General features: G+C 38.0%; 1 protein-coding gene across 5 annotated transcripts in view; it reads right to left on the bottom strand.

The window, feature by feature from the left end:
* Positions 1 to 2,647: 2,647 nt before the first annotated feature.
* LOC129840540 (FERM, ARHGEF and pleckstrin domain-containing protein 1-like) overlaps positions 2,648 to 26,758 on the bottom strand; it is a 181,541-nt gene continuing 157,430 nt past the window's right edge. For all 5 annotated transcript variants that reach the window (XM_055908476.1, XM_055908477.1, XM_055908479.1 and 2 more), the window contains exons 20-24: positions 5,497 to 5,565; positions 5,164 to 5,253; positions 4,857 to 4,939; positions 4,098 to 4,299; positions 2,648 to 2,727 (exon numbers count right to left, since the gene is read on the bottom strand). In XM_055908476.1, the coding sequence (XP_055764451.1) occupies positions 4,179 to 4,299; positions 4,857 to 4,939; positions 5,164 to 5,253; positions 5,497 to 5,565 (363 nt within the window). In that variant the 3' untranslated portion in view covers positions 2,648 to 2,727; positions 4,098 to 4,178. The remainder of the gene's footprint in view (positions 2,728 to 4,097; positions 4,300 to 4,856; positions 4,940 to 5,163; positions 5,254 to 5,496; positions 5,566 to 26,758) is intronic.

Raw genomic sequence — 26,758 nt, 5'->3', positions numbered from 1 at the left:
TAGACAGAGACAGAGAGGTTAGACAGAGACAGAGAGGTTAGACAGAGAGGTTAGACAGACACAGAGAGGTTAGACAGAGACAGAGAGGTTAGACAGAGACAGAGAGGTTAGACAGAGACAGAGAGGTTAGACAGAGACAGAGAGGTTGGACAGAGAGGTTAGACAGAGACAGAGAGGTTAGACAGAGACAGTACTGAGGGTCAGGTAGGTAGAGAAGACAGAGAGGTTAGACAGAGACAGAGAGGTTAGACAGAGAGGTTAGACATAGACAGAGAGGTTAGACAGAGACAGAGAGAATAGAACAGAGACAGAGAGGTTAGACAGAGACAGAGAGGTTAGACAGAGACAGAGAGGTTAGACAGAGAGGTTAGACAGAGACAGAGAGGTTAGACAGGGACAGAGAGGTTAGACAGAGACAGAGAGGTTAGACAGAGACAGAGAGGTTAGACAGAGACAGAGAGGTTAGACAGAGACAGAGAGGTTAGACAGAGAGGTTAGACAGAGACAGAGAGGTTAGACAGAGACAGAGAGGTTAGACAGAGACAGAGAGGTTAGACAGAGACAGAGAGGTTAGACAGAGAGGTTCGACAGAGACAGAGAGGTTCGACAGAGACAGAGAGGTTCGACAGAGACAGAGAGGTTCGACAGAGACAGAGAGGTTCGACAGAGACAGAGAGGTTCGACAGAGACAGAGAGGTTCGACAGAGACAGAGAGGTTAGACAGACACAGAGAGGTTAGACAGAGACAGCGAGGTTAGACAGAGACAGAGAGGTTAGACAGAGACAGAACTGAGGGTCAGGTAGGTAGAGAAGACAGAGAGGTTAGCCAGAGACAGAGAGATTAGAGAGAGACAGAGAGAATAGAACAGAGACAGAGAGGTTAGACAGAGACAGAGAGGTTAGACACAGAGAGGTTAGACAGAGACAGAGAGGTTAGACAGAGAGGTTAGACAGAGACAGAGAGGTTAGACAGAGACAGAGAGGTTAGACAGAGACAGAGAGGTTAGACAGAGACAGAGAGGTTAGACAGAGACAGAGAGGTTAGACAGAGACAGAGAGGTTGGACAGAGACAGAGAGGTTAGACAGAGAGGTTAGACAGAGACAGAGAGGTTCGACAGAGACAGAGAGGTTAGACAGAGAGGTTAGACAGAGAGGTTAGACAGAGACAGAGAGGTTCGACAGAGACAGAGAGGTTAGACAGAGAGGTTAGACAGACACAGAGAGAATAGAACAGACACAGAGAGGTTAGACAGAGACAGAGAGGTTAGACAGAGACAGAGAGGTTAGACAGAGACAGAGAGATTAGACAGAGACAGAGAGGTTAGACAGAGAGGTTAGACAGAGACAGAGAGATTAGACAGAGACAGAGAGATTAGACAGAGACAGAGAGGTTAGACAGAGACAGAGAGGTTAGACAGAGACAGAGAGGTTAGACAGAGACAGAGAGGTTAGACAGAGACAGAGAGGTTAGACAGAGACAGAGAGGTTAGACAGAGACAGAGAGGTTAGACAGAGACAGAGAGATTAGACAGAGACAGAGAGGTTAGACAGAGAGGTTAGACAGAGACAGAGAGGTTAGACAGAGACAGTACTGAGGGTCAGGTAGGTAGAGAAGACAGAGAGGTTAGACAGAGACAGAGAGGTTAGACAGAGAGGTTAGACAGAGACAGAGAGGTTAGACAGAGACAGAGAGGTTAGACAGAGACAGAGAGGTTAGACAGAGACAGAGAGGTTGGACAGAGAGGTTAGACAGAGACAGAGAGGTTAGACAGAGACAGTACTGAGGGTCAGGTAGGTAGAGAAGACAGAGAGGTTAGACAGAGACAGAGAGGTTAGACAGAGACAGAGAGGTTAGACAGAGACAGAGAGGTTAAACAGAGACAGAGAGGTTAAACAGAGACAGAGAGATTAGACAGAGACAGAGAGGTTAGACAGAGACAGAGAGGTTAGACAGAGACAGTACTGAGGGTCAGGTAGGTAGAGAAGACAGAGAGGTTAGACAGAGACAGAGAGGTTAGACAGAGACAGAGAGGTTAGACAGAGACAGAGAGGTTAGACAGAGACAGAGAGGTTAGACAGAGACAGAGAGGTTAGACAGAGACAGAGAGGTTAGACAGAGACAGAGAGGTTAGACAGAGACAGAGAGGTTAGACAGAGACAGAAAGGTTAAACAGAGACAGAGAGGTTAAACAGAGACAGAGAGATTAGACAGAGACAGAGAGGTTAGACAGAGACAGAGAGGTTCGACAGAGACAGAGAGGTTCGACAGAGACAGAGAGGTTAGACAGAGACAGAGAGGTTAGACAGAGACAGAGAGGTTCGACAGAGACAGAGAGGTTAGACAGAGACAGAGAGGTTAGACAGAGACAGAGAGGTTAGACAGAGACAGAGAGGTTCGACAGAGACAGAGAGGTTAGACAGAGACAGAGAGGTTAGACAGAGACAGAGAGGTTAGACAGAGACAGAGAGTTTAGACAGAGACAGAGAGAATAGAACAGAGACAGAGAGAATAGAACAGAGACAGAGAGGTTAGACAGAGAGGCTAGACAGACACAGAGAGGTCAGTACCTCCACAGCCACACTAAAGTCCACCATGGACACGGAGGTGTTGCGGTGCCAGCAGACATGAACCGTAGTGTTTCCTGCCTGACGCTCCAATGAGCTACGAGACGCACTCAGCAGCTCCTCCTCTGACTCCGCCTCCACACCGCCCTCCTCTGGAGACTCTGAGAACAGCAGAGAGAGGAATTCATAAAGAGTTGATGAACAGAAACAGAGGACAAGCTGTTCTTTCCCCGGGTCCGACAAGTTGAAGGTCTCTAGGAGCACAAAACATCCTGGTCACAAAACCTAAATAAGAGAAGTGATCAGATGGATCAGAGGAAGGTCTGTTACTCTGCTCTACCACAACCAGGGGTCAGGGGTCAGGTACTATGACTTACTGCGGTCTGATCGACTGGTGGACAGTAGGTCTGTTACATTGCTCTACCAGGACTAGGGGTCAGGGGTCAGGTACTATGACTTACTGCGGTCTGATCCGACTGGTGGACAGTAGGTCTGTTACTCTGCTCTACCAGGTCTAGGGGTCAGGGGTCAGGTACTATGACTTACTGCGGTCTGATCGACTGGTGGACAGTAGGTCTGTTACTCTGCTCTACCACAACCAGGGGTCAGGGGTCAGGTACTATGACTTACTGCGGTCTGATCCGACTGGTGAACAGTAGATCAGTAGGTCTGTTACTCTGCTCTACCAGGTCTAGGGGTCAGGGGTCAGGTACTATGACTTACTGCGGTCTGATCCGACTGGTGAACAGTAGATCAGTAGGTCTGTTACTCTGCTCTACCAGGTCTAGGGGTCAGGGGTCAGGTACTATGACTTACTGCGGTCTGATCGACTGGTGGACAGTAGGTCTGTTACTCTGCTCTACCAGGTCTAGGGGTCAGGGGTCAGGTACTATGACTTACTGCGGTCTGATCGACTGGTGGACAGTAGATCAGTAGGTCTGTTACTCTGCTCTACCAGGTCTAGGGGTCAGGGGTCAGGTACTATGACTTACTGCGGTCTGATCGACTGGTGGACAGTAGGTCTGTTACTCTGCTCTACCAGGTCTAGGGGTCAGGGGTCAGGTACTATGACTTACTGCGGTCTGATCGACTGGTGGACTGTAGATCAGTAGGTCTGTTACTCTGCTCTACCAGGTCTAGGGGTCAGGGGTCAGGTACTATGACTTACTGCGGTCTGATCGACTGGTGGACAGTAGATCAGTAGGTCTGTTACTCTGCTCTACCAGGTCTAGGGGTCAGGGGTCAGGTACTATGACTTACTGCGGTCTGATCGACTGGTGGACAGTAGGTCTGTTACTCTGCTCTACCACAACCAGGGGTCAGGGGTCAGGTACTATGACTTACTGCGGTCTGATCGACTGGTGGACAGTAGATCAGTAGAAGGTCTGTTACTCTGCTCTACCAGGTCTAGGGGTCAGGGGTCAGGTACTATGACTTACTGCGGTCTGATCGACTGGTGGACAGTAGATCAGTAGGTCTGTTACTCTGCTCTACCAGGTCTAGGGGTCAGGGGTCAGGTACTATGACTTACTGCGGTCTGATCGACTGGTGAACAGTAGATCAGTAGGTCTGTTACTCTGCTCTACCAGGACTAGGGGTCAGGGGTCAGGTACTATGACTTACTGCGGTCTGATCGACTGGTGAACAGTAGATCAGTAGGTCTGTTACTCTGCTCTACCAGGGCTACAGCCATCCTGATGTCCTCCATCCATTTCACCATCTCTGATACACAACTAGGTAGAGAGAACAGACATGGGTTAGATGCACAGCTAGGACCTCTCTGATGACTGAATGTGGCCCCCGGGGCTAAATGGGTTTAACACCTCTGCTCTAGAACACTGAAACATTCTAAACCACTCTGGAACACTCTAGAACACTGAAACATTCTAAAACACCCTGGAACACTCTAGAACACTGAAACATTCTAAACCACCCTGGAACACTCTAGAACACTGAAACATTCTAAACCACCCTGGAACACTCTAGAACACTGAAACATTCTAAACCACCCTGGAACACTCTAGAACACTGAAACATTTTAAACCACCCTGGAACACTCTAGAACACTGAAACATTCTAAACCACCCTGGAACACTCTAGAACACTGAAACATTCTAAACCACCCTGGAACACTCTAGAACACTGAAACATTTTAAACCACCCTGGAACACTCTAGAACACTGAAACATTCTAAACCACCCTGGAACACTCTAGAACACTGAAACATTCTAAACCACCCTGGAACACTCTAGAACACTGAAATATTCTAAAACATCTAGAACACCTTTACCTTGCTGCCACGACGACAGACTGGCGCTGACCAAACAGAGTGAAGGAATGAGGAACTCCCCACTCATCCTCACTCTCCCTGATCTGAGGACACAGACACAGGTTTGATCAGAGGAGAGGGACTTCTACTCATTCACAGCTGTGTTATGTTATCTGAAGCTCACAGCATGGGGCCAGCTTCCCGGACACACGTTAAGTCTAATCCTGGAATAAAAAGCATGTTTTCTCTATATATCTGGCGTTTTAGTCCGGGACTAGGCTTAATGTGTGTCCAGGAAACTGGCCCATAATGTTCTGGAGACTCTTACTGTCATGCCGTAGAGAGGCAGCTGGCCGTGAACTTTGAACTGGTTGTCTGCTGTCATACCTCTGCTGGTGTACACCAGGGAATCACTGAACTGGAGGAGAGAGAGAGGGAGGGACACAGAGATATGAGACATCACTGAACTGGAGAAGGAGAGAGAGGGAGGGACACAGAGATATGAGACATCACTGAACTGGAGAAGGAGAGAGAGAGGGAGGGACACAAAGATATGAGACATCACTGAACTGGAGAAGGAGAGAGAGAGGAACATAGAGAGGGATAGGGTGAGTGAGGAGCAGAGGAGTCATGTGACAGGAAGCAGGAAGTAATGACTAACCAGGAAGAACATTCTCTGCTGTAGTCCTTTCCCTGAGAGCTTACTGAGACAGCCCAGTCTGATAAACTCCTGGATGGGTTACAGAAACAAAACACACAGAGTAAACAACAACATGAAGTTACATACACACAGAGTAAACAACAACATGAAGTTACATACACACAGAGTAAACAACAACATGAAGTTACATACACACAGAGTAAACAACAACATGAAGTTACATACACACAGAGTAAACAACAACATGAAGTTACATACACACAGAGTAAACAACAACATGAAGTTACATACACACAGAGTAAACAACAACATGTCTGGAAGTTAGATACACACAGAGTAAACAACAACATGAAGTTACATACACACAGAGTAAACAACAACATGAAGTTACATACACACAGAGTAAACAACAACATGAAGTTACATACACACAGAGTAAACAACAACATGTCTGGAAGTTACATACACACAGAGTAAACAACAACATGAAGTTACATACACACAGAGTAAACAACAACATGTCTGGAAGTTACATACACACAGAGTAAACAACAACATGTCTGGAAGTTACATACACACAGAGTAAACAACAACATGAAGTTACATACACACAGAGTAAACAACAACATGAAGTTACATACACACAGAGTAAACAACAACATGAAGTTACATACACACAGAGTAAACAACAACATGTCTGGAAGTTAGAAACACACAGAGTAAACAACAACATGTCTGGAAGTTAGAAACACACAGAGTAAACAACAACATGAAGTTACATACACACAGAGTAAACAACAACATGAAGTTACATACACACAGAGTAAACAACAACATGTCTGGAAGTTAGATACACACAGAGTAAACAACAACATGAAGTTACATACACACAGAGTAAACAACAACATGTCTGGAAGTTACATACACACAGAGTAAACAACAACATGAAGTTAGATACACACAGAGTAAACAACAACATGTCTGGAAGTTACATACACACAGAGTAAACAACAACATGAAGTTAGATACACACAGAGTAAACAACAACATGTCTGGAAGTTACATACACACAGAGTAAACAACAACATGAAGTTACATACACACAGAGTAAACAACAACATGTCTGGAAGTTACATACACACAGAGTAAACAACAACATGAAGTTAGATACACACAGAGTAAACAACAACATGTCTGGAAGTTACATACACACAGAGTAAACAACAACATGAAGTTACATACACACAGAGTAAACAACAACATGTCTGGAAGTTACATACACACAGAGTAAACAACAACATGTCTGGAAGTTACATACACACAGAGTAAACAACAACATGAAGTTACATACACACAGAGTAAACAACAACATGTCTGGAAGTTACATACACACAGAGTAAACAACAACATGAAGTTAGAAACACACAGAGTAAACAACAACATGAAGTTACATACACACAGAGTAAACAACAACATGAAGTTACATACACACAGAGTAAACAACAACATGAAGTTACATACACACAGAGTAAACAACAACATGTCTGGAAGTTAGAAACACACAGAGTAAACAACAACATGTCTGGAAGTTAGATACACACAGAGTAAACAACAACATGTCTGGAAGTTACATACACACAAAGTAAACAACATCATGAAGTTACATACACACAGAGTAAACAACAACATGTCTGGAAGTTAGATACACACAGAGTAAACAACAACATGTCTGGAAGTTACATACACACAGAGTAAACAACAACATGTCTGGAAGTTAGATACACACAGAGTAAACAACAACATGAAGTTACATACACACAGAGTAAACAACAACATGAAGTTACATACACACAGAGTAAACAACAACATGAAGTTACATACACACAGAGTAAACAACAACATGTCTGGAAGTTACATACACACAGAGTAAACAACAACATGAAGTTACATACACACAGAGTAAACAACAACATGAAGTTACATACACACAGAGTAAACAACAACATGTCTGGAAGTTACATACACACAGAGTAAACAACAACATGAAGTTAGATACACACAGAGTAAACAACAACATGAAGTTACATACACACAGAGTAAACAACAACATGTCTGGAAGTTAGATACACACAGAGTAAACAACAACATGAAGTTACATACACACAGAGTAAACAACAACATGAAGTTACATACACACAGAGTAAACAACAACATGTCTGGAAGTTACATACACACAGAGTAAACAACAACATGAAGTTACATACACACAGAGTAAACAACAACATGAAGTTACATACACACAGAGTAAACAACAACATGAAGTTACATACACACAGAGTAAACAACAACATGAAGTTACATACACACAGAGTAAACAACAACATGTCTGGAAGTTACATACACACAGAGTAAACAACAACATGAAGTTACATACACACAGAGTAAACAACAACATGAAGTTACATACACACAGAGTAAACAACAACATGTCTGGAAGTTACATACACACAGAGTAAACAACAACATGAAGTTACATACACACAGAGTAAACAACAACATGAAGTTACATACACACAGAGTAAACAACAACATGAAGTTACATACACACAGAGTAAACAACAACATGAAGTTACATACACACAGAGTAAACAACAACATGAAGTTACATACACACAGAGTAAACAACAACATGAAGTTACATACACACAGAGTAAACAACAACATGAAGTTACATACACACAGAGTAAACAACAACATGAAGTTACATACACACAGAGTAAACAACAACATGAAGTTACATACACACAGAGTAAACAACAACATGAAGTTACATACACACAGAGTAAACAACAACATGTCTGGAAGTTACATACACACAGAGTAAACAACAACATGAAGTTACATACACACAGAGTAAACAACAACATGAAGTTACATACACACAGAGTAAACAACAACATGAAGTTACATACACACAGAGTAAACAACAACATGAAGTTACATACACACAGAGTAAACAACAACATGAAGTTACATACACACAGAGTAAACAACAACATGTCTGGAAGTTACATACACACAGAGTAAACAACAACATGAAGTTACATACACACAGAGTAAACAACAACATGAAGTTACATACACACAGAGTAAACAACAACATGAAGTTACATACACACAGAGTAAACAACAACATGTCTGGAAGTTACATACACACAGAGTAAACAACAACATGAAGTTACATACACACAGAGTAAACAACAACATGAAGTTACATACACACAGAGTAAACAACAACATGTCTGGAAGTTACATACACACAGAGTAAACAACAACATGAAGTTACATACACACAGAGTAAACAACAACATGAAGTTACATACACACAGAGTAAACAACAACATGAAGTTACATACACACAGAGTAAACAACAACATGTCTGGAAGTTACATACACACAGAGTAAACAACAACATGAAGTTACATACACACAGAGTAAACAACAACATGTCTGGAAGTTAGAAACACACAGAGTAAACAACAACATGAAGTTACATACACACAGAGTAAACAACAACATGTCTGGAAGTTACATACACACAGAGTAAACAACAACATGAAGTTACATACACACAGAGTAAACAACAACATGTCTGGAAGTTAGATACACACAGAGTAAACAACAACATGAAGTTAGATACACACAGAGTAAACAACAACATGAAGTTACATACACACAGAGTAAACAACAACATGTCTGGAAGTTACATACACACAGAGTAAACAACAACATGAAGTTACATACACACAGAGTAAACAACAACATGAAGTTACATACACACAGAGTAAACAACAACATGTCTGGAAGTTACATACACACAGAGTAAACAACAACATGAAGTTACATACACACAGAGTAAACAACAACATGTCTGGAAGTTACATACACACAGAGTAAACAACAACATGAAGTTACATACACACAGAGTAAACAACAACATGAAGTTACATACACACAGAGTAAACAACAACATGAAGTTACATACACACAGAGTAAACAACAACATGAAGTTACATACACACAGAGTAAACAACAACATGTCTGGAAGTTACATACACACAGAGTAAACAACAACATGTCTGGAAGTTACATACACACAGAGTAAACAACAACATGAAGTTACATACACACAGAGTAAACAACAACATGTCTGGAAGTTAGAAACACACAGAGTAAACAACAACATGTCTGGAAGTTACATACACACAGAGTAAACAACAACATGAAGTTACATACACACAGAGTAAACAACAACATGTCTGGAAGTTACATACACACAGAGTAAACAACAACATGAAGTTACATACACACAGAGTAAACAACAACATGAAGTTACATACACACAGAGTAAACAACAACATGAAGTTACATACACACAGAGTAAACAACAACATGTCTGGAAGTTACATACACACAGAGTAAACAACAACATGAAGTTACATACACACAGAGTAAACAACAACATGTCTGGAAGTTACATACACACAGAGTAAACAACAACATGTCTGGAAGTTACATACACACAGAGTAAACAACAACATGAAGTTACATACACACAGAGTAAACAACAACATGAAGTTACATACACACAGAGTAAACAACAACATGAAGTTACATACACACAGAGTAAACAACAACATGAAGTTACATACACACAGAGTAAACAACAACATGAAGTTACATACACACAGAGTAAACAACAACATGTCTGGAAGTTACATACACACAGAGTAAACAACAACATGTCTGGAAGTTACATACACACAGAGTAAACAACAACATGAAGTTACATACACACAGAGTAAACAACAACATGAAGTTACATACACACAGAGTAAACAACAACATGTCTGGAAGTTACATACACACAGAGTAAACAACAACATGAAGTTACATACACACAGAGTAAACAACAACATGTCTGGAAGTTACATACACACAGAGTAAACAACAACATGAAGTTACATACACACAGAGTAAACAACAACATGTCTGGAAGTTACATACACACAGAGTAAACAACAACATGAAGTTACATACACACAGAGTAAACAACAACATGTCTGGAAGTTACATACACACAGAGTAAACAACAACATGAAGTTACATACACACAGAGTAAACAACAACATGTCTGGAAGTTACATACACACAGAGTAAACAACAACATGAAGTTACATACACACAGAGTAAACAACAACATGAAGTTACATACACACAGAGTAAACAACAACATGTCTGGAAGTTACATACACACAGAGTAAACAACAACATGAAGTTACATACACACAGAGTAAACAACAACATGTCTGGAAGTTACATACACACAGAGTAAACAACAACATGTCTGGAAGTTACATACACACAGAGTAAACAACAACATGAAGTTACATACACACAGAGTAAACAACAACATGAAGTTACATACACACAGAGTAAACAACAACATGTCTGGAAGTTACATACACACAGAGTAAACAACAACATGAAGTTACATACACACAGAGTAAACAACAACATGAAGTTACATACACACAGAGTAAACAACAACATGTCTGGAAGTTACATACACACAGAGTAAACAACAACATGAAGTTACATACACACAGAGTAAACAACAACATGAAGTTACATACACACAGAGTAAACAACAACATGAAGTTACATACACACAGAGTAAACAACAACATGTCTGGAAGTTACATACACACAGAGTAAACAACAACATGAAGTTACATACACACAGAGTAAACAACAACATGAAGTTACATACACACAGAGTAAACAACAACATGTCTGGAAGTTAGAAACACACAGAGTAAACAACAACATGTCTGGAAGTTACATACACACAGAGTAAACAACAACATGAAGTTACATACACACAGAGTAAACAACAACATGAAGTTACATACACACAGAGTAAACAACAACATGTCTGGAAGTTACATACACACAGAGTAAACAACAACATGAAGTTACATACACACAGAGTAAACAACAACATGTCTGGAAGTTAGATACACACAGAGTAAACAACAACATGAAGTTACATACACACAGAGTAAACAACAACATGTCTGGAAGTTACATACACACAGAGTAAACAACAACATGAAGTTACATACACACAGAGTAAACAACAACATGTCTGGAAGTTACATACACACAGAGTAAACAACAACATGAAGTTAGATACACACAGAGTAAACAACAACATGTCTGGAAGTTACATACACACAGAGTAAACAACAACATGAAGTTACATACACACAGAGTAAACAACAACATGTCTGGAAGTTACATACACACAGAGTAAACAACAACATGTCTGGAAGTTACATACACACAGAGTAAACAACAACATGAAGTTACATACACACAGAGTAAACAACAACATGAAGTTACATACACACAGAGTAAACAACAACATGAAGTTACATACACACAGAGTAAACAACAACATGAAGTTACATACACACAGAGTAAACAACAACATGAAGTTACATACACACAGAGTAAACAACAACATGTCTGGAAGTTACATACACACAGAGTAAACAACAACATGAAGTTAGATACACACAGAGTAAACAACAACATGAAGTTACATACACACAGAGTAAACAACAACATGTCTGGAAGTTAGAAACACACAGAGTAAACAACAACATGTCTGGAAGTTACATACACACAGAGTAAACAACAACATGAAGTTACATACACACAGAGTAAACAACAACATGAAGTTACATACACACAGAGTAAACAACAACATGAAGTTACATACACACAGAGTAAACAACAACATGAAGTTACATACACACAGAGTAAACAACAACATGTCTGGAAGTTACATACACACAGAGTAAACAACAACATGAAGTTACATACACACAGAGTAAACAACAACATGTCTGGAAGTTACATACACACAGAGTAAACAACAACATGTCTGGAAGTTACATACACACAGAGTAAACAACAACATGAAGTTACATACACACAGAGTAAACAACAACATGTCTGGAAGTTACATACACACAGAGTAAACAACAACATGAAGTTACATACACACAGAGTAAACAACAACATGTCTGGAAGTTAGAAACACACAGAGTAAACAACAACATGTCTGGAAGTTAGAAACACACAGAGTAAACAACAACATGAAGTTACATACACACAGAGTAAACAACAACATGAAGTTACATACACACAGAGTAAACAACAACATGTCTGGAAGTTAGAAACACACAGAGTAAACAACAACATGAAGTTACATACACACAGAGTAAACAACAACATGTCTGGAAGTTACATACACACAGAGTAAACAACAACATGAAGTTACATACACACAGAGTAAACAACAACATGTCTGGAAGTTACATACACACAGAGTAAACAACAACATGAAGTTACATACACACAGAGTAAACAACAACATGTCTGGAAGTTAGATACACACAGAGTAAACAACAACATGAAGTTACATACACACAGAGTAAACAACAACATGAAGTTACATACACACAGAGTAAACAACAACATGTCTGGAAGTTAGAAACACACAGAGTAAACAACAACATGAAGTTACATACACACAGAGTAAACAACAACATGAAGTTACATACACACAGAGTAAACAACAACATGTCTGGAAGTTAGAAACACACAGAGTAAACAACAACATGAAGTTACATACACACAGAGTAAACAACAACATGAAGTTACATACACACAGAGTAAACAACAACATGTCTGGAAGTTACATACACACAGAGTAAACAACAACATGTCTGGAAGTTAGAAACACACAGAGTAAACAACAACATGAAGTTACATACACACAGAGTAAACAACAACATGAAGTTACATACACACAGAGTAAACAACAACATGAAGTTACATACACACAGAGTAAACAACAACATGAAGTTACATACACACAGAGTAAACAACAACATGAAGTTACATACACACAGAGTAAACAACAACATGAAGTTACATACACACAGAGTAAACAACAACATGAAGTTACATACACACAGAGTAAACAACAACATGTCTGGAAGTTACATACACACAGAGTAAACAACAACATGAAGTTACATACACACAGAGTAAACAACAACATGAAGTTACATACACACAGAGTAAACAACAACATGAAGTTACATACACACAGAGTAAACAACAACATGAAGTTACATACACACAGAGTAAACAACAACATGTCTGGAAGTTAGAAACACACAGAGTAAACAACAACATGAAGTTACATACACACAGAGTAAACAACAACATGAAGTTACATACACACAGAGTAAACAACAACATGAAGTTACATACACACAGAGTAAACAACAACATGTCTGGAAGTTAGAAACACACAGAGTAAACAACAACATGAAGTTACATACACACAGAGTAAACAACAACATGTCTGGAAGTTAGAAACACACAGAGTAAACAACAACATGAAGTTACATACACACAGAGTAAACAACAACATGTCTGGAAGTTAGAAACACACAGAGTAAACAACAACATGAAGTTACATACACACAGAGTAAACAACAACATGTCTGGAAGTTAGAAACACACAGAGTAAACAACAACATGAAGTTACATACACACAGAGTAAACAACAACATGAAGTTACATACACACAGAGTAAACAACAACATGAAGTTACATACACACAGAGTAAACAACAACATGTCTGGAAGTTACATACACACAGAGTAAACAACAACATGAAGTTACATACACACAGAGTAAACAACAACATGAAGTTACATACACACAGAGTAAACAACAACATGTCTGGAAGTTACATACACACAGAGTAAACAACAACATGTCTGGAAGTTACATACACACAGAGTAAACAACAACATGAAGTTACATACACACAGAGTAAACAACAACATGTCTGGAAGTTACATACACACAGAGTAAACAACAACATGAAGTTACATACACACAGAGTAAACAACAACATGAAGTTACATACACACAGAGTAAACAACAACATGTCTGGAAGTTACATACACACAGAGTAAACAACAACATGAAGTTACATACACACAGAGTAAACAACAACATGAAGTTACATACACACAGAGTAAACAACAACATGAAGTTACATACACACAGAGTAAACAACAACATGTCTGGAAGTTACATACACACAGAGTAAACAACAACATGAAGTTACATACACACAGAGTAAACAACAACATGAAGTTACATACACACAGAGTAAACAACAACATGTCTGGAAGTTACATACACACAGAGTAAACAACAACATGAAGTTACATACACACAGAGTAAACAACAACATGTCTGGAAGTTACATACACACAGAGTAAACAACAACATGAAGTTACATACACACAGAGTAAACAACAACATGTCTGGAAGTTACATACACACAGAGTAAACAACAACATGAAGTTAAATACACACAGAGTAAACAACAACATGAAGTTACATACACACAGAGTAAACAACAACATGTCTGGAAGTTACATACACACAGAGTAAACAACAACATGAAGTTACATACACACAGAGTAAACAACAACATGTCTGGAAGTTACATACACACAGAGTAAACAACAACATGTCTGGAAGTTACATACACACAGAGTAAACAACAACATGAAGTTACATACACACAGAGTAAACAACAACATGTCTGGAAGTTAGAAACACACAGAGTAAACAACAACATGTCTGGAAGTTAGAAACACACAGAGTAAACAACAACATGAAGTTACATACACACAGAGTAAACAACAACATGTCTGGAAGTTACATACACACAGAGTAAACAACAACATGAAGTTACATACACACAGAGTAAACAACAACATGAAGTTACATACACACAGAGTAAACAACAACATGAAGTTACATACACACAGAGTAAACAACAACATGAAGTTACATACACACAGAGTAAACAACAACATGAAGTTACATACACACAGAGTAAACAACAACATGTCTGGAAGTTACATACACACAGAGTAAACAACAACATGTCTGGAAGTTACAAACACACAGAGTAAACAACAACATGTCTGGAAGTTACATACACACAGAGTAAACAACAACATGAAGTTACATACACACAGAGTAAACAACAACATGTCTGGAAGTTACATACACACAGAGTAAACAACAACATGTCTGGAAGTTAGAAACACACAGAGTAAACAACAACATGTCTGGAAGTTAGAAACACACAGAGTAAACAACAACATGAAGTTACATACACACAGAGTAAACAACAACATGAAGTTACATACACACAGAGTAAACAACAACATGAAGTTACATACACACAGAGTAAACAACAACATGTCTGGAAGTTACATACACACAGAGTAAACAACAACATGAAGTTACATACACACAGAGTAAACAACAACATGAAGTTACATACACACAGAGTAAACAACAACATGTCTGGAAGTTACATACACACAGAGTAAACAACAACATGTCTGGAAGTTACATACACACAGAGTAAACAACAACATGAAGTTACATACACACAGAGTAAACAACAACATGAAGTTACATACACACAGAGTAAACAACAACATGTCTGGAAGTTACATACACACAGAGTAAACAACAACATGTCTGGAAGTTACATACACACAGAGTAAACAACAACATGAAGTTACATACACACAGAGTAAACAACAACATGAAGTTACATACACACAGAGTAAACAACAACATGTCTGGAAGTTACATACACACAGAGTAAACAACAACATGTCTGGAAGTTACATACACACAGAGTAAACAACAACATGAAGTTACATACACACAGAGTAAACAACAACATGAAGTTACATACACACAGAGTAAACAACAACATGTCTGGAAGTTACATACACACAGAGTAAACAACAACATGAAGTTACATACACACAGAGTAAACAACAACATGAAGTTACATACACACAGAGTAAACAACAACATGTCTGGAAGTTACATACACACAGAGTAAACAACAACATGTCTGGAAGTTACATACACACAGAGTAAACAACAACATGAAGTTACATACACACAGAGTAAACAACAACATGAAGTTACATACACACAGAGTAAACAACAACATGTCTGGAAGTTAGAAACACACAGAGTAAACAACAACATGAAGTTACATACACACAGAGTAAACAACAACATGAAGTTACATACACACAGAGTAAACAACAACATGAAGTTACATACACACAGAGTAAACAACAACATGAAGTTACATACACACAGAGTAAACAACAACATGAAGTTACATACACACAGAGTAAACAACAACATGTCTGGAAGTTAGAAACACACAGAGTAAACAACAACATGAAGTTACATACACACAGAGTAAACAACAACATGAAGTTACATACACACAGAGTAAACAACAACATGAAGTTACATACACACAGAGTAAACAACAACATGTCTGGAAGCTAGATACACACAGAGTAAACAACAACATGTCTGGAAGTTACATACACACAGAGTAAACAACAACATGAAGTTACATACACACAGAGTAAACAACAACATGTCTGGAAGTTACATACACACAGAGTAAACAACAACATGAAGTTACATACACACAGAGTAAACAACAACATGAAGTTACATACACACAGAGTAAACAACAACATGTCTGGAAGTTACATACACACAGAGTAAACAACAACATGAAGTTACATACACACAGAGTAAACAACAACATGTCTGGAAGTTACATACACACAGAGTAAACAACAACATGAAGTTACATACACACAGAGTAAACAACAACATGTCTGGAAGTTACATACACACAGAGTAAACAACAACATGAAGTTACATACACACAGAGTAAACAACAACATGAAGTTACATACACACAGAGTAAACAACAACATGTCTGGAAGTTACATACACACAGAGTAAACAACAACATGAAGTTACATACACACAGAGTAAACAACAACATGAAGTTACATACACACAGAGTAAACAACAACATGAAGTTACATACACACAGAGTAAACAACAACATGAAGTTACATACACACAGAGTAAACAACAACATGTCTGGAAGTTACATACACACAGAGTAAACAACAACATGAAGTTACATACACACAGAGTAAACAACAACATGAAGTTACATACACACAGAGTAAACAACAACATGAAGTTACATACACACAGAGTAAACAACAACATGAAGTTACATACACACAGAGTAAACAACAACATGTCTGGAAGTTAGAAACACACAGAGTAAACAACAACATGAAGTTAGATACACACAGAGTAAACAACAACATGAAGTTACATACACACAGAGTAAACAACAACATGTCTGGAAGTTAGATACACACAGAGTAAACAACAACATGAAGTTACATACACACAGAGTAAACAACAACATGAAGTTACATACACACAGAGTAAACAACAACATGTCTGGAAGTTACATACACACAGAGTAAACAACAACATGAAGTTACATACACACAGAGTAAACAACAACATGTCTGGAAGTTAGAAACACACAGAGTAAACAACAACATGAAGTTACATACACACAGAGTAAACAACAACATGAAGTTACATACACACAGAGTAAACAACAACATGTCTGGAAGTTACATACACACAGAGTAAACAACAACATGTCTGGAAGTTACATACACACAGAGTAAACAACATCATGAAGTTACATACACACAGAGTAAACAACAACATGAAGTTAGATACACACAGAGTAAACAACAACATGTCTGGAAGTTAGAAACACACAGAGTAAACAACAACATGTCTGGAAGTTACATACACACAGAGTAAACAACAACATGAAGTTACATACACACAGAGTAAACAACAACATGAAGTTACATACACACAGAGTAAACAACAACATGTCTGGAAGTTACATACACACAGAGTAAACAACAACATGTCTGGAAGTTACATACACACAGAGTAAACAACAACATGAAGTTACATACACACAGAGTAAACAACAACATGAAGTTAGATACACACAGAGTAAACAACAACATGAAGTTACATACACACAGAGTAAACAACAACATGAAGTTACATACACACAGAGTAAACAACAACATGTCTGGAAGTTAGAAACACACAGAGTAAACAACAACATGAAGTTACATACACACAGAGTAAACAACAACATGTCTGGAAGTTACATACACACAGAGTAAACAACAACATGAAGTTACATACACACAGAGTAAACAACAACATGAAGTTACATACACACAGAGTAAACAACAACATGTCTGGAAGTTAGAAACACACAGAGTAAACAACAACATGAAGTTACATACACACAGAGTAAACAACAACATGAAGTTACATACACACAGAGTAAACAACAACATGTCTGGAAGTTAGAAACACACAGAGTAAACAACAACATGAAGTTACATACACACAGAGTAAACAACAACATGAAGTTACATACACACAGAGTAAACAACAACATGAAGTTACATACACACAGAGTAAACAACAACATGAAGTTACATACACACAGAGTAAACAACAACATGTCTGGAAGTTACATACACACAGAGTAAACAACAACATGTCTGGAAGTTACATACACACAGAGTAAACAACAACATGTCTGGAAGTTACATACACACAGAGTAAACAACAACATGAAGTTACATACACACAGAGTAAACAACAACATGTCTGGAAGTTAGATACACACAGAGTAAACAACAACATGAAGTTAGATACACACAGAGTAAACAACAACATGAAGTTAGATACACACAGAGTAAACAACAACATGAAGTTACATACACACAGAGTAAACAACAACATGTCTGGAAGTTACATACACACAGAGTAAACAACAACATGAAGTTACATACACACAGAGTAAACAACAACATGTCTGGAAGTTAGAAACACACAGAGTAAACAACAACATGAAGTTACATACACACAGAGTAAACAACAACATGAAGTTACATACACACAGAGTAAACAACAACATGTCTGGAAGTTACATACACACAGAGTAAACAACAACATGAAGTTACATACACACAGAGTAAACAACAACATGAAGTTACATACACACAGAGTAAACAACAACATGAAGTTACATACACACAGAGTAAACAACAACATGTCTGGAAGTTACATACACACAGAGTAAACAACAACATGTCTGGAAGTTACATACACACAGAGTAAACAACAACATGAAGTTACATACACACAGAGTAAACAACAACATGAAGTTACATACACACAGAGTAAACAACAACATGAAGTTACATACACACAGAGTAAACAACAACATGTCTGGAAGTTACATACACACAGAGTAAACAACAACATGTCTGGAAGTTACATACACACAGAGTAAACAACAACATGAAGTTACATACACACAGAGTAAACAACAACATGTCTGGAAGTTACATACACACAGAGTAAACAACAACATGAAGTTACATACACACAGAGTAAACAACAACATGAAGTTAGATACACACAGAGTAAACAACAACATGTCTGGAAGTTAGAAACACACAGAGTAAACAACAACATGAAGTTACATACACACAGAGTAAACAACAACATGAAGTTACATACACACAGAGTAAACAACAACATGAAGTTACATACACACAGAGTAAACAACAACATGAAGTTACATACACACAGAGTAAACAACAACATGTCTGGAAGTTACATACACACAGAGTAAACAACAACATGAAGTTACATACACACAGAGTAAACAACAACATGAAGTTACATACACACAGAGTAAACAACAACATGTCTGGAAGTTAGAAACACACAGAGTAAACAACAACATGAAGTTACATACACACAGAGTAAACAACAACATGAAGTTACATACACACAGAGTAAACAACAACATGAAGTTACATACACACAGAGTAAACAACAACATGAAGTTACATACACACAGAGTAAACAACAACATGTCTGGAAGTTACATACACACAGAGTAAACAACAACATGAAGTTACATACACACAGAGTAAACAACAACATGTCTGGAAGTTACATACACACAGAGTAAACAACAACATGAAGTTACATACACACAGAGTAAACAACAACATGTCTGGAAGTTACATACACACAGAGTAAACAACAACATGAAGTTACATACACACAGAGTAAACAACAACATGTCTGGAAGTTACATACACACAGATTAAACAACAACATGAAGTTACATACACACAGAGTAAACAACAACATGAAGTTACATACACACAGAGTAAACAACAACATGTCTGGAAGTTACATACACACAGAGTAAACAACAACATGAAGTTACATACACACAGAGTAAACAACAACATGTCTGGAAGTTACATACACACAGAGTAAACAACAACATGAAGTTACATACACACAGAGTAAACAACAACATGAAGTTACATACACACAGAGTAAACAACAACATGAAGTTACATACACACAGAGTAAACAACAACATGTCTGGAAGTTAGAAACACACAGAGTAAACAACAACATGTCTGGAAGTTACATACACACAGAGTAAACAACAACATGTCTGGAAGTTACATACACACAGAGTAAACAACAACATGAAGTTACATACACACAGAGTAAACAACAACATGTCTGGAAGTTAGATACACACAGAGTAAACAACAACATGAAGTTACATACACACAGAGTAAACAACAACATGAAGTTACATACACACAGAGTAAACAACAACATGAAGTTACATACACACAGAGTAAACAACAACATGTCTGGAAGTTACATACACACAGAGTAAACAACAACATGTCTGGAAGTTACATACACACAGAGTAAACAACAACATGTCTGGAAGTTAGAAACACACAGAGTAAACAACAACATGTCTGGAAGTTACATACACACAGAGTAAACAACAACATGTCTGGAAGTTAGATACACACAGAGTAAACAACAACATGAAGTTAGATACACACAGAGTAAACAACAACATGAAGTTACATACACACAGAGTAAACAACAACATGTCTGGAAGTTACATACACACAGAGTAAACAACAACATGAAGTTACATACACACAGAGTAAACAACAACATGAAGTTACATACACACAGAGTAAACAACAACATGAAGTTACATACACACAGAGTAAACAACAACATGTCTGGAAGTTACATACACACAGAGTAAACAACAACATGAAGTTACATACACACAGAGTAAACAACAACATGAAGTTACATACACACAGAGTAAACAACAACATGTCTGGAAGTTACATACACACAGAGTAAACAACAACATGAAGTTACATACACACAGAGTAAACAACAACATGAAGTTACATACACACAGAGTAAACAACAACATGTCTGGAAGTTACATACACACAGAGTAAACAACAACATGAAGTTACATACACACAGAGTAAACAACAACATGAAGTTACATACACACAGAGTAAACAACAACATGAAGTTACATACACACAGAGTAAACAACAACATGAAGTTACATACACACAGAGTAAACAACAACATGAAGTTACATACACACAGAGTAAACAACAACATGAAGTTACATACACACAGAGTAAACAACAACATGTCTGGAAGTTACATACACACAGAGTAAACAACAACATGTCTGGAAGTTAGAAACACACAGAGTAAACAACAACATGAAGTTACATACACACAGAGTAAACAACAACATGAAGTTACATACACACAGAGTAAACAACAACATGTCTGGAAGTTACATACACACAGAGTAAACAACAACATGTCTGGAAGTTACATACACACAGAGTAAACAACAACATGAAGTTACATACACACAGAGTAAACAACAACATGTCTGGAAGTTAGAAACACACAGAGTAAACAACAACATGTCTGGAAGTTACATACACACAGAGTAAACAACAACATGAAGTTACATACACACAGAGTAAACAACAACATGTCTGGAAGTTAGAAACACACAGAGTAAACAACAACATGAAGTTACATACACACAGAGTAAACAACAACATGTCTGAAGTTACATACACACAGAGTAAACAACAACATGAAGTTACATACACACAGAGTAAACAACAACATGTCTGAAGTTACATACACACAGAGTAAACAACAACATGTCTGGAAGTTAGATACACACAGAGTAAACAACAACATGAAGTTACATACACACAGAGTAAACAACAACATGTCTGGAAGTTAGAAACACACAGAGTAAACAACAACATGTCTGGAAGTTACATACACACAGAGTAAACAACAACATGAAGTTACATACACACAGAGTAAACAACAACATGAAGTTACATACACACAGAGTAAACAACAACATGTCTGGAAGTTACATACACACAGAGTAAACAACAACATGAAGTTACATACACACAGAGTAAACAACAACATGAAGTTACATACACACAGAGTAAACAACAACATGAAGTTACATACACACAGAGTAAACAACAACATGTCTGGAAGTTACATACACACAGAGTAAACAACAACATGAAGTTACATACACACAGAGTAAACAACAACATGTCTGGAAGTTACATACACACAGAGTAAACAACAACATGAAGTTACATACACACAGAGTAAACAACAACATGTCTGGAAGTTACATACACACAGAGTAAACAACAACATGTCTGGAAGTTAGAAACACACAGAGTAAACAACAACATGAAGTTACATACACACAGAGTAAACAACAACATGTCTGGAAGTTACATACACACAGAGTAAACAACAACATGTCTGGAAGTTAGAAACACACAGAGTAAACAACAACATGAAGTTACATACACACAGAGTAAACAACAACATGAAGTTACATACACACAGAGTAAACAACAACATGAAGTTACATACACACAGAGTAAACAACAACATGTCTGGAAGTTACATACACACAGAGTAAACAACAACATGAAGTTACATACACACAGAGTAAACAACAACATGTCTGGAAGTTAGAAACACACAGAGTAAACAACAACATGAAGTTACATACACACAGAGTAAACAACAACATGTCTGGAAGTTAGAAACACACAGAGTAAACAACAACATGTCTGGAAGTTACATACACACAGAGTAAACAACAACATGAAGTTACATACACACAGAGTAAACAACAACATGAAGTTACATACACACAGAGTAAACAACAACATGTCTGGAAGTTAAATACACACAGAGTAAACAACAACATGAAGTTACATACACACAGAGTAAACAACAACATGAAGTTACATACACACAGAGTAAACAACAACATGAAGTTACATACACACAGAGTAAACAACAACATGAAGTTACATACACACAGAGTAAACAACAACATGTCTGGAAGTTACATACACACAGAGTAAACAACAACATGAAGTTACATACACACAGAGTAAACAACAACATGAAGTTAGATACACACAGAGTAAACAACAACATGTCTGGAAGTTACATACACACAGAGTAAACAACAACATGAAGTTACATACACACAGAGTAAACAACAACATGTCTGGAAGTTAGAAACACACAGAGTAAACAACAACATGAAGTTACATACACACAGAGTAAACAACAACATGAAGTTACATACACACAGAGTAAACAACAACATGAAGTTACATACACACAGAGTAAACAACAACATGTCTGGAAGTTACATACACACAGAGTAAACAACAACATGAAGTTACATACACACAGAGTAAACAACAACATGAAGTTACATACACACAGAGTAAACAACAACATGTCTGGAAGTTAGATACACACAGAGTAAACAACAACATGAAGTTACATACACACAGAGTAAACAACAACATGAAGTTACATACACACAGAGTAAACAACAACATGAAGTTACATACACACAGAGTAAACAACAACATGTCTGGAAGTTACATACACACAGAGTAAACAACAACATGTCTGGAAGTTACATACACACAGAGTAAACAACAACATGAAGTTACATACACACAGAGTAAACAACAACATGAAGTTACATACACACAGAGTAAACAACAACATGAAGTTACATACACACAGAGTAAACAACAACATGAAGTTACATACACACAGAGTAAACAACAACATGTCTGGAAGTTACATACACACAGAGTAAACAACAACATGTCTGGAAGTTACATACACACAGAGTAAACAACAACATGAAGTTACATACACACAGAGTAAACAACAACATGTCTGGAAGTTACATACACACAGAGTAAACAACAACATGAAGTTACATACACACAGAGTAAACAACAACATGAAGTTAGATACACACAGAGTAAACAACAACATGAAGTTACATACACACAGAGTAAACAACAACATGAAGTTACATACACACAGAGTAAACAACAACATGAAGTTAGATACACACAGAGTAAACAACAACATGAAGTTACATACACACAGAGTAAACAACAACATGAAGTTACATACACACAGAGTAAACAACAACATGTCTGGAAGTTACATACACACAGAGTAAACAACAACATGAAGTTACATACACACAGAGTAAACAACAACATGTCTGGAAGTTACATACACACAGAGTAAACAACAACATGAAGTTACATACACACAGAGTAAACAACAACATGTCTGGAAGTTACATACACACAGAGTAAACAACAACATGAAGTTACATACACACAGAGTAAACAACAACATGTCTGGAAGTTAGAAACACACAGAGTAAACAACAACATGAAGTTACATACACACAGAGTAAACAACAACATGAAGTTACATACACACAGAGTAAACAACAACATGAAGTTACATACACACAGAGTAAACAACAACATGTCTGGAAGTTACATACACACAGAGTAAACAACAACATGAAGTTACATACACACAGAGTAAACAACAACATGAAGTTACATACACACAGAGTAAACAACAACATGAAGTTACATACACACAGAGTAAACAACAACATGTCTGGAAGTTAGATACACACAGAGTAAACAACAACATGAAGTTACATACACACAGAGTAAACAACAACATGTCTGGAAGTTACATACACACAGAGTAAACAACAACATGTCTGGAAGTTACATACACACAGAGTAAACAACAACATGAAGTTACATACACACAGAGTAAACAACAACATGTCTGGAAGTTACATACACACAGAGTAAACAACAACATGAAGTTACATACACACAGAGTAAACAACAACATGTCTGGAAGTTACATACACACAGAGTAAACAACAACATGAAGTTACATACACACAGAGTAAACAACAACATGAAGTTACATACACACAGAGTAAACAACAACATGAAGTTAGATACACACAGAGTAAACAACAACATGAAGTTACATACACACAGAGTAAACAACAACATGAAGTTACATACACACAGAGTAAACAACAACATGAAGTTACATACACTGAGGACAACATGAGGATTGATGTACGACAACTTGGAATAAATCAGTACAATAGTTGTCAGAGCAAAGCCAGGGAAAAATGTTCTCTTACCCTGCCCGGTATAACCAGGTCCTGGATCCCTGTCAGAACTGTTCTCTTACCTTGCCCGGTATAACCAGGTCCTGGATCCCTAACAGAACTGTTCTCTTACCCTGACCGGTATAACCAGGTCCTGGATCCCTGTCAGAACTGTTCTCTTACCCTGCCCGGTATAACCAGGTCCTGGATCCCTGTCAGAACTGTTCTCTTACCCTGCCCGGTATAACCAGGTCCTGTCAGAACTGTTCTCTTACCCTGCCCGGTATAACCAGGTCCTGTCAGAACTGTTCTCTTACCCTGCCCGGTATAACCAGGTCCTGGATCCCTGTCAGAACTGTTCTCTTACCCTGCCCGGTATAACCAGGTCCTGTCAGAACTGTTCTCTTACCCTGCCCGGTATAACCAGGTCCTGTCAGAACTGTTCTCTTACCCTGCCCGGTATAACCAGGTCCTGGATCCCTGTCAGAACTGTTCTCTTACCTTGCCCGGTATAACCAGGTCCTGGATCCCTGTCAGAACTGTTCTCTTACCCTGCCCGGTATAACCAGGTCCTGGATCCCTGTCAGA

The sequence above is a fragment of the Salvelinus fontinalis genome, chromosome 41 (genome assembly GCF_029448725.1).
Source record: "Salvelinus fontinalis isolate EN_2023a chromosome 41, ASM2944872v1, whole genome shotgun sequence".
NCBI classification, from domain to species: Eukaryota; Metazoa; Chordata; class Actinopteri; order Salmoniformes; family Salmonidae; genus Salvelinus; species Salvelinus fontinalis.
The sequence above is the reverse complement of the archived record's forward strand: the minus strand, read 5'-3'. Positions and strand labels throughout refer to the sequence as shown.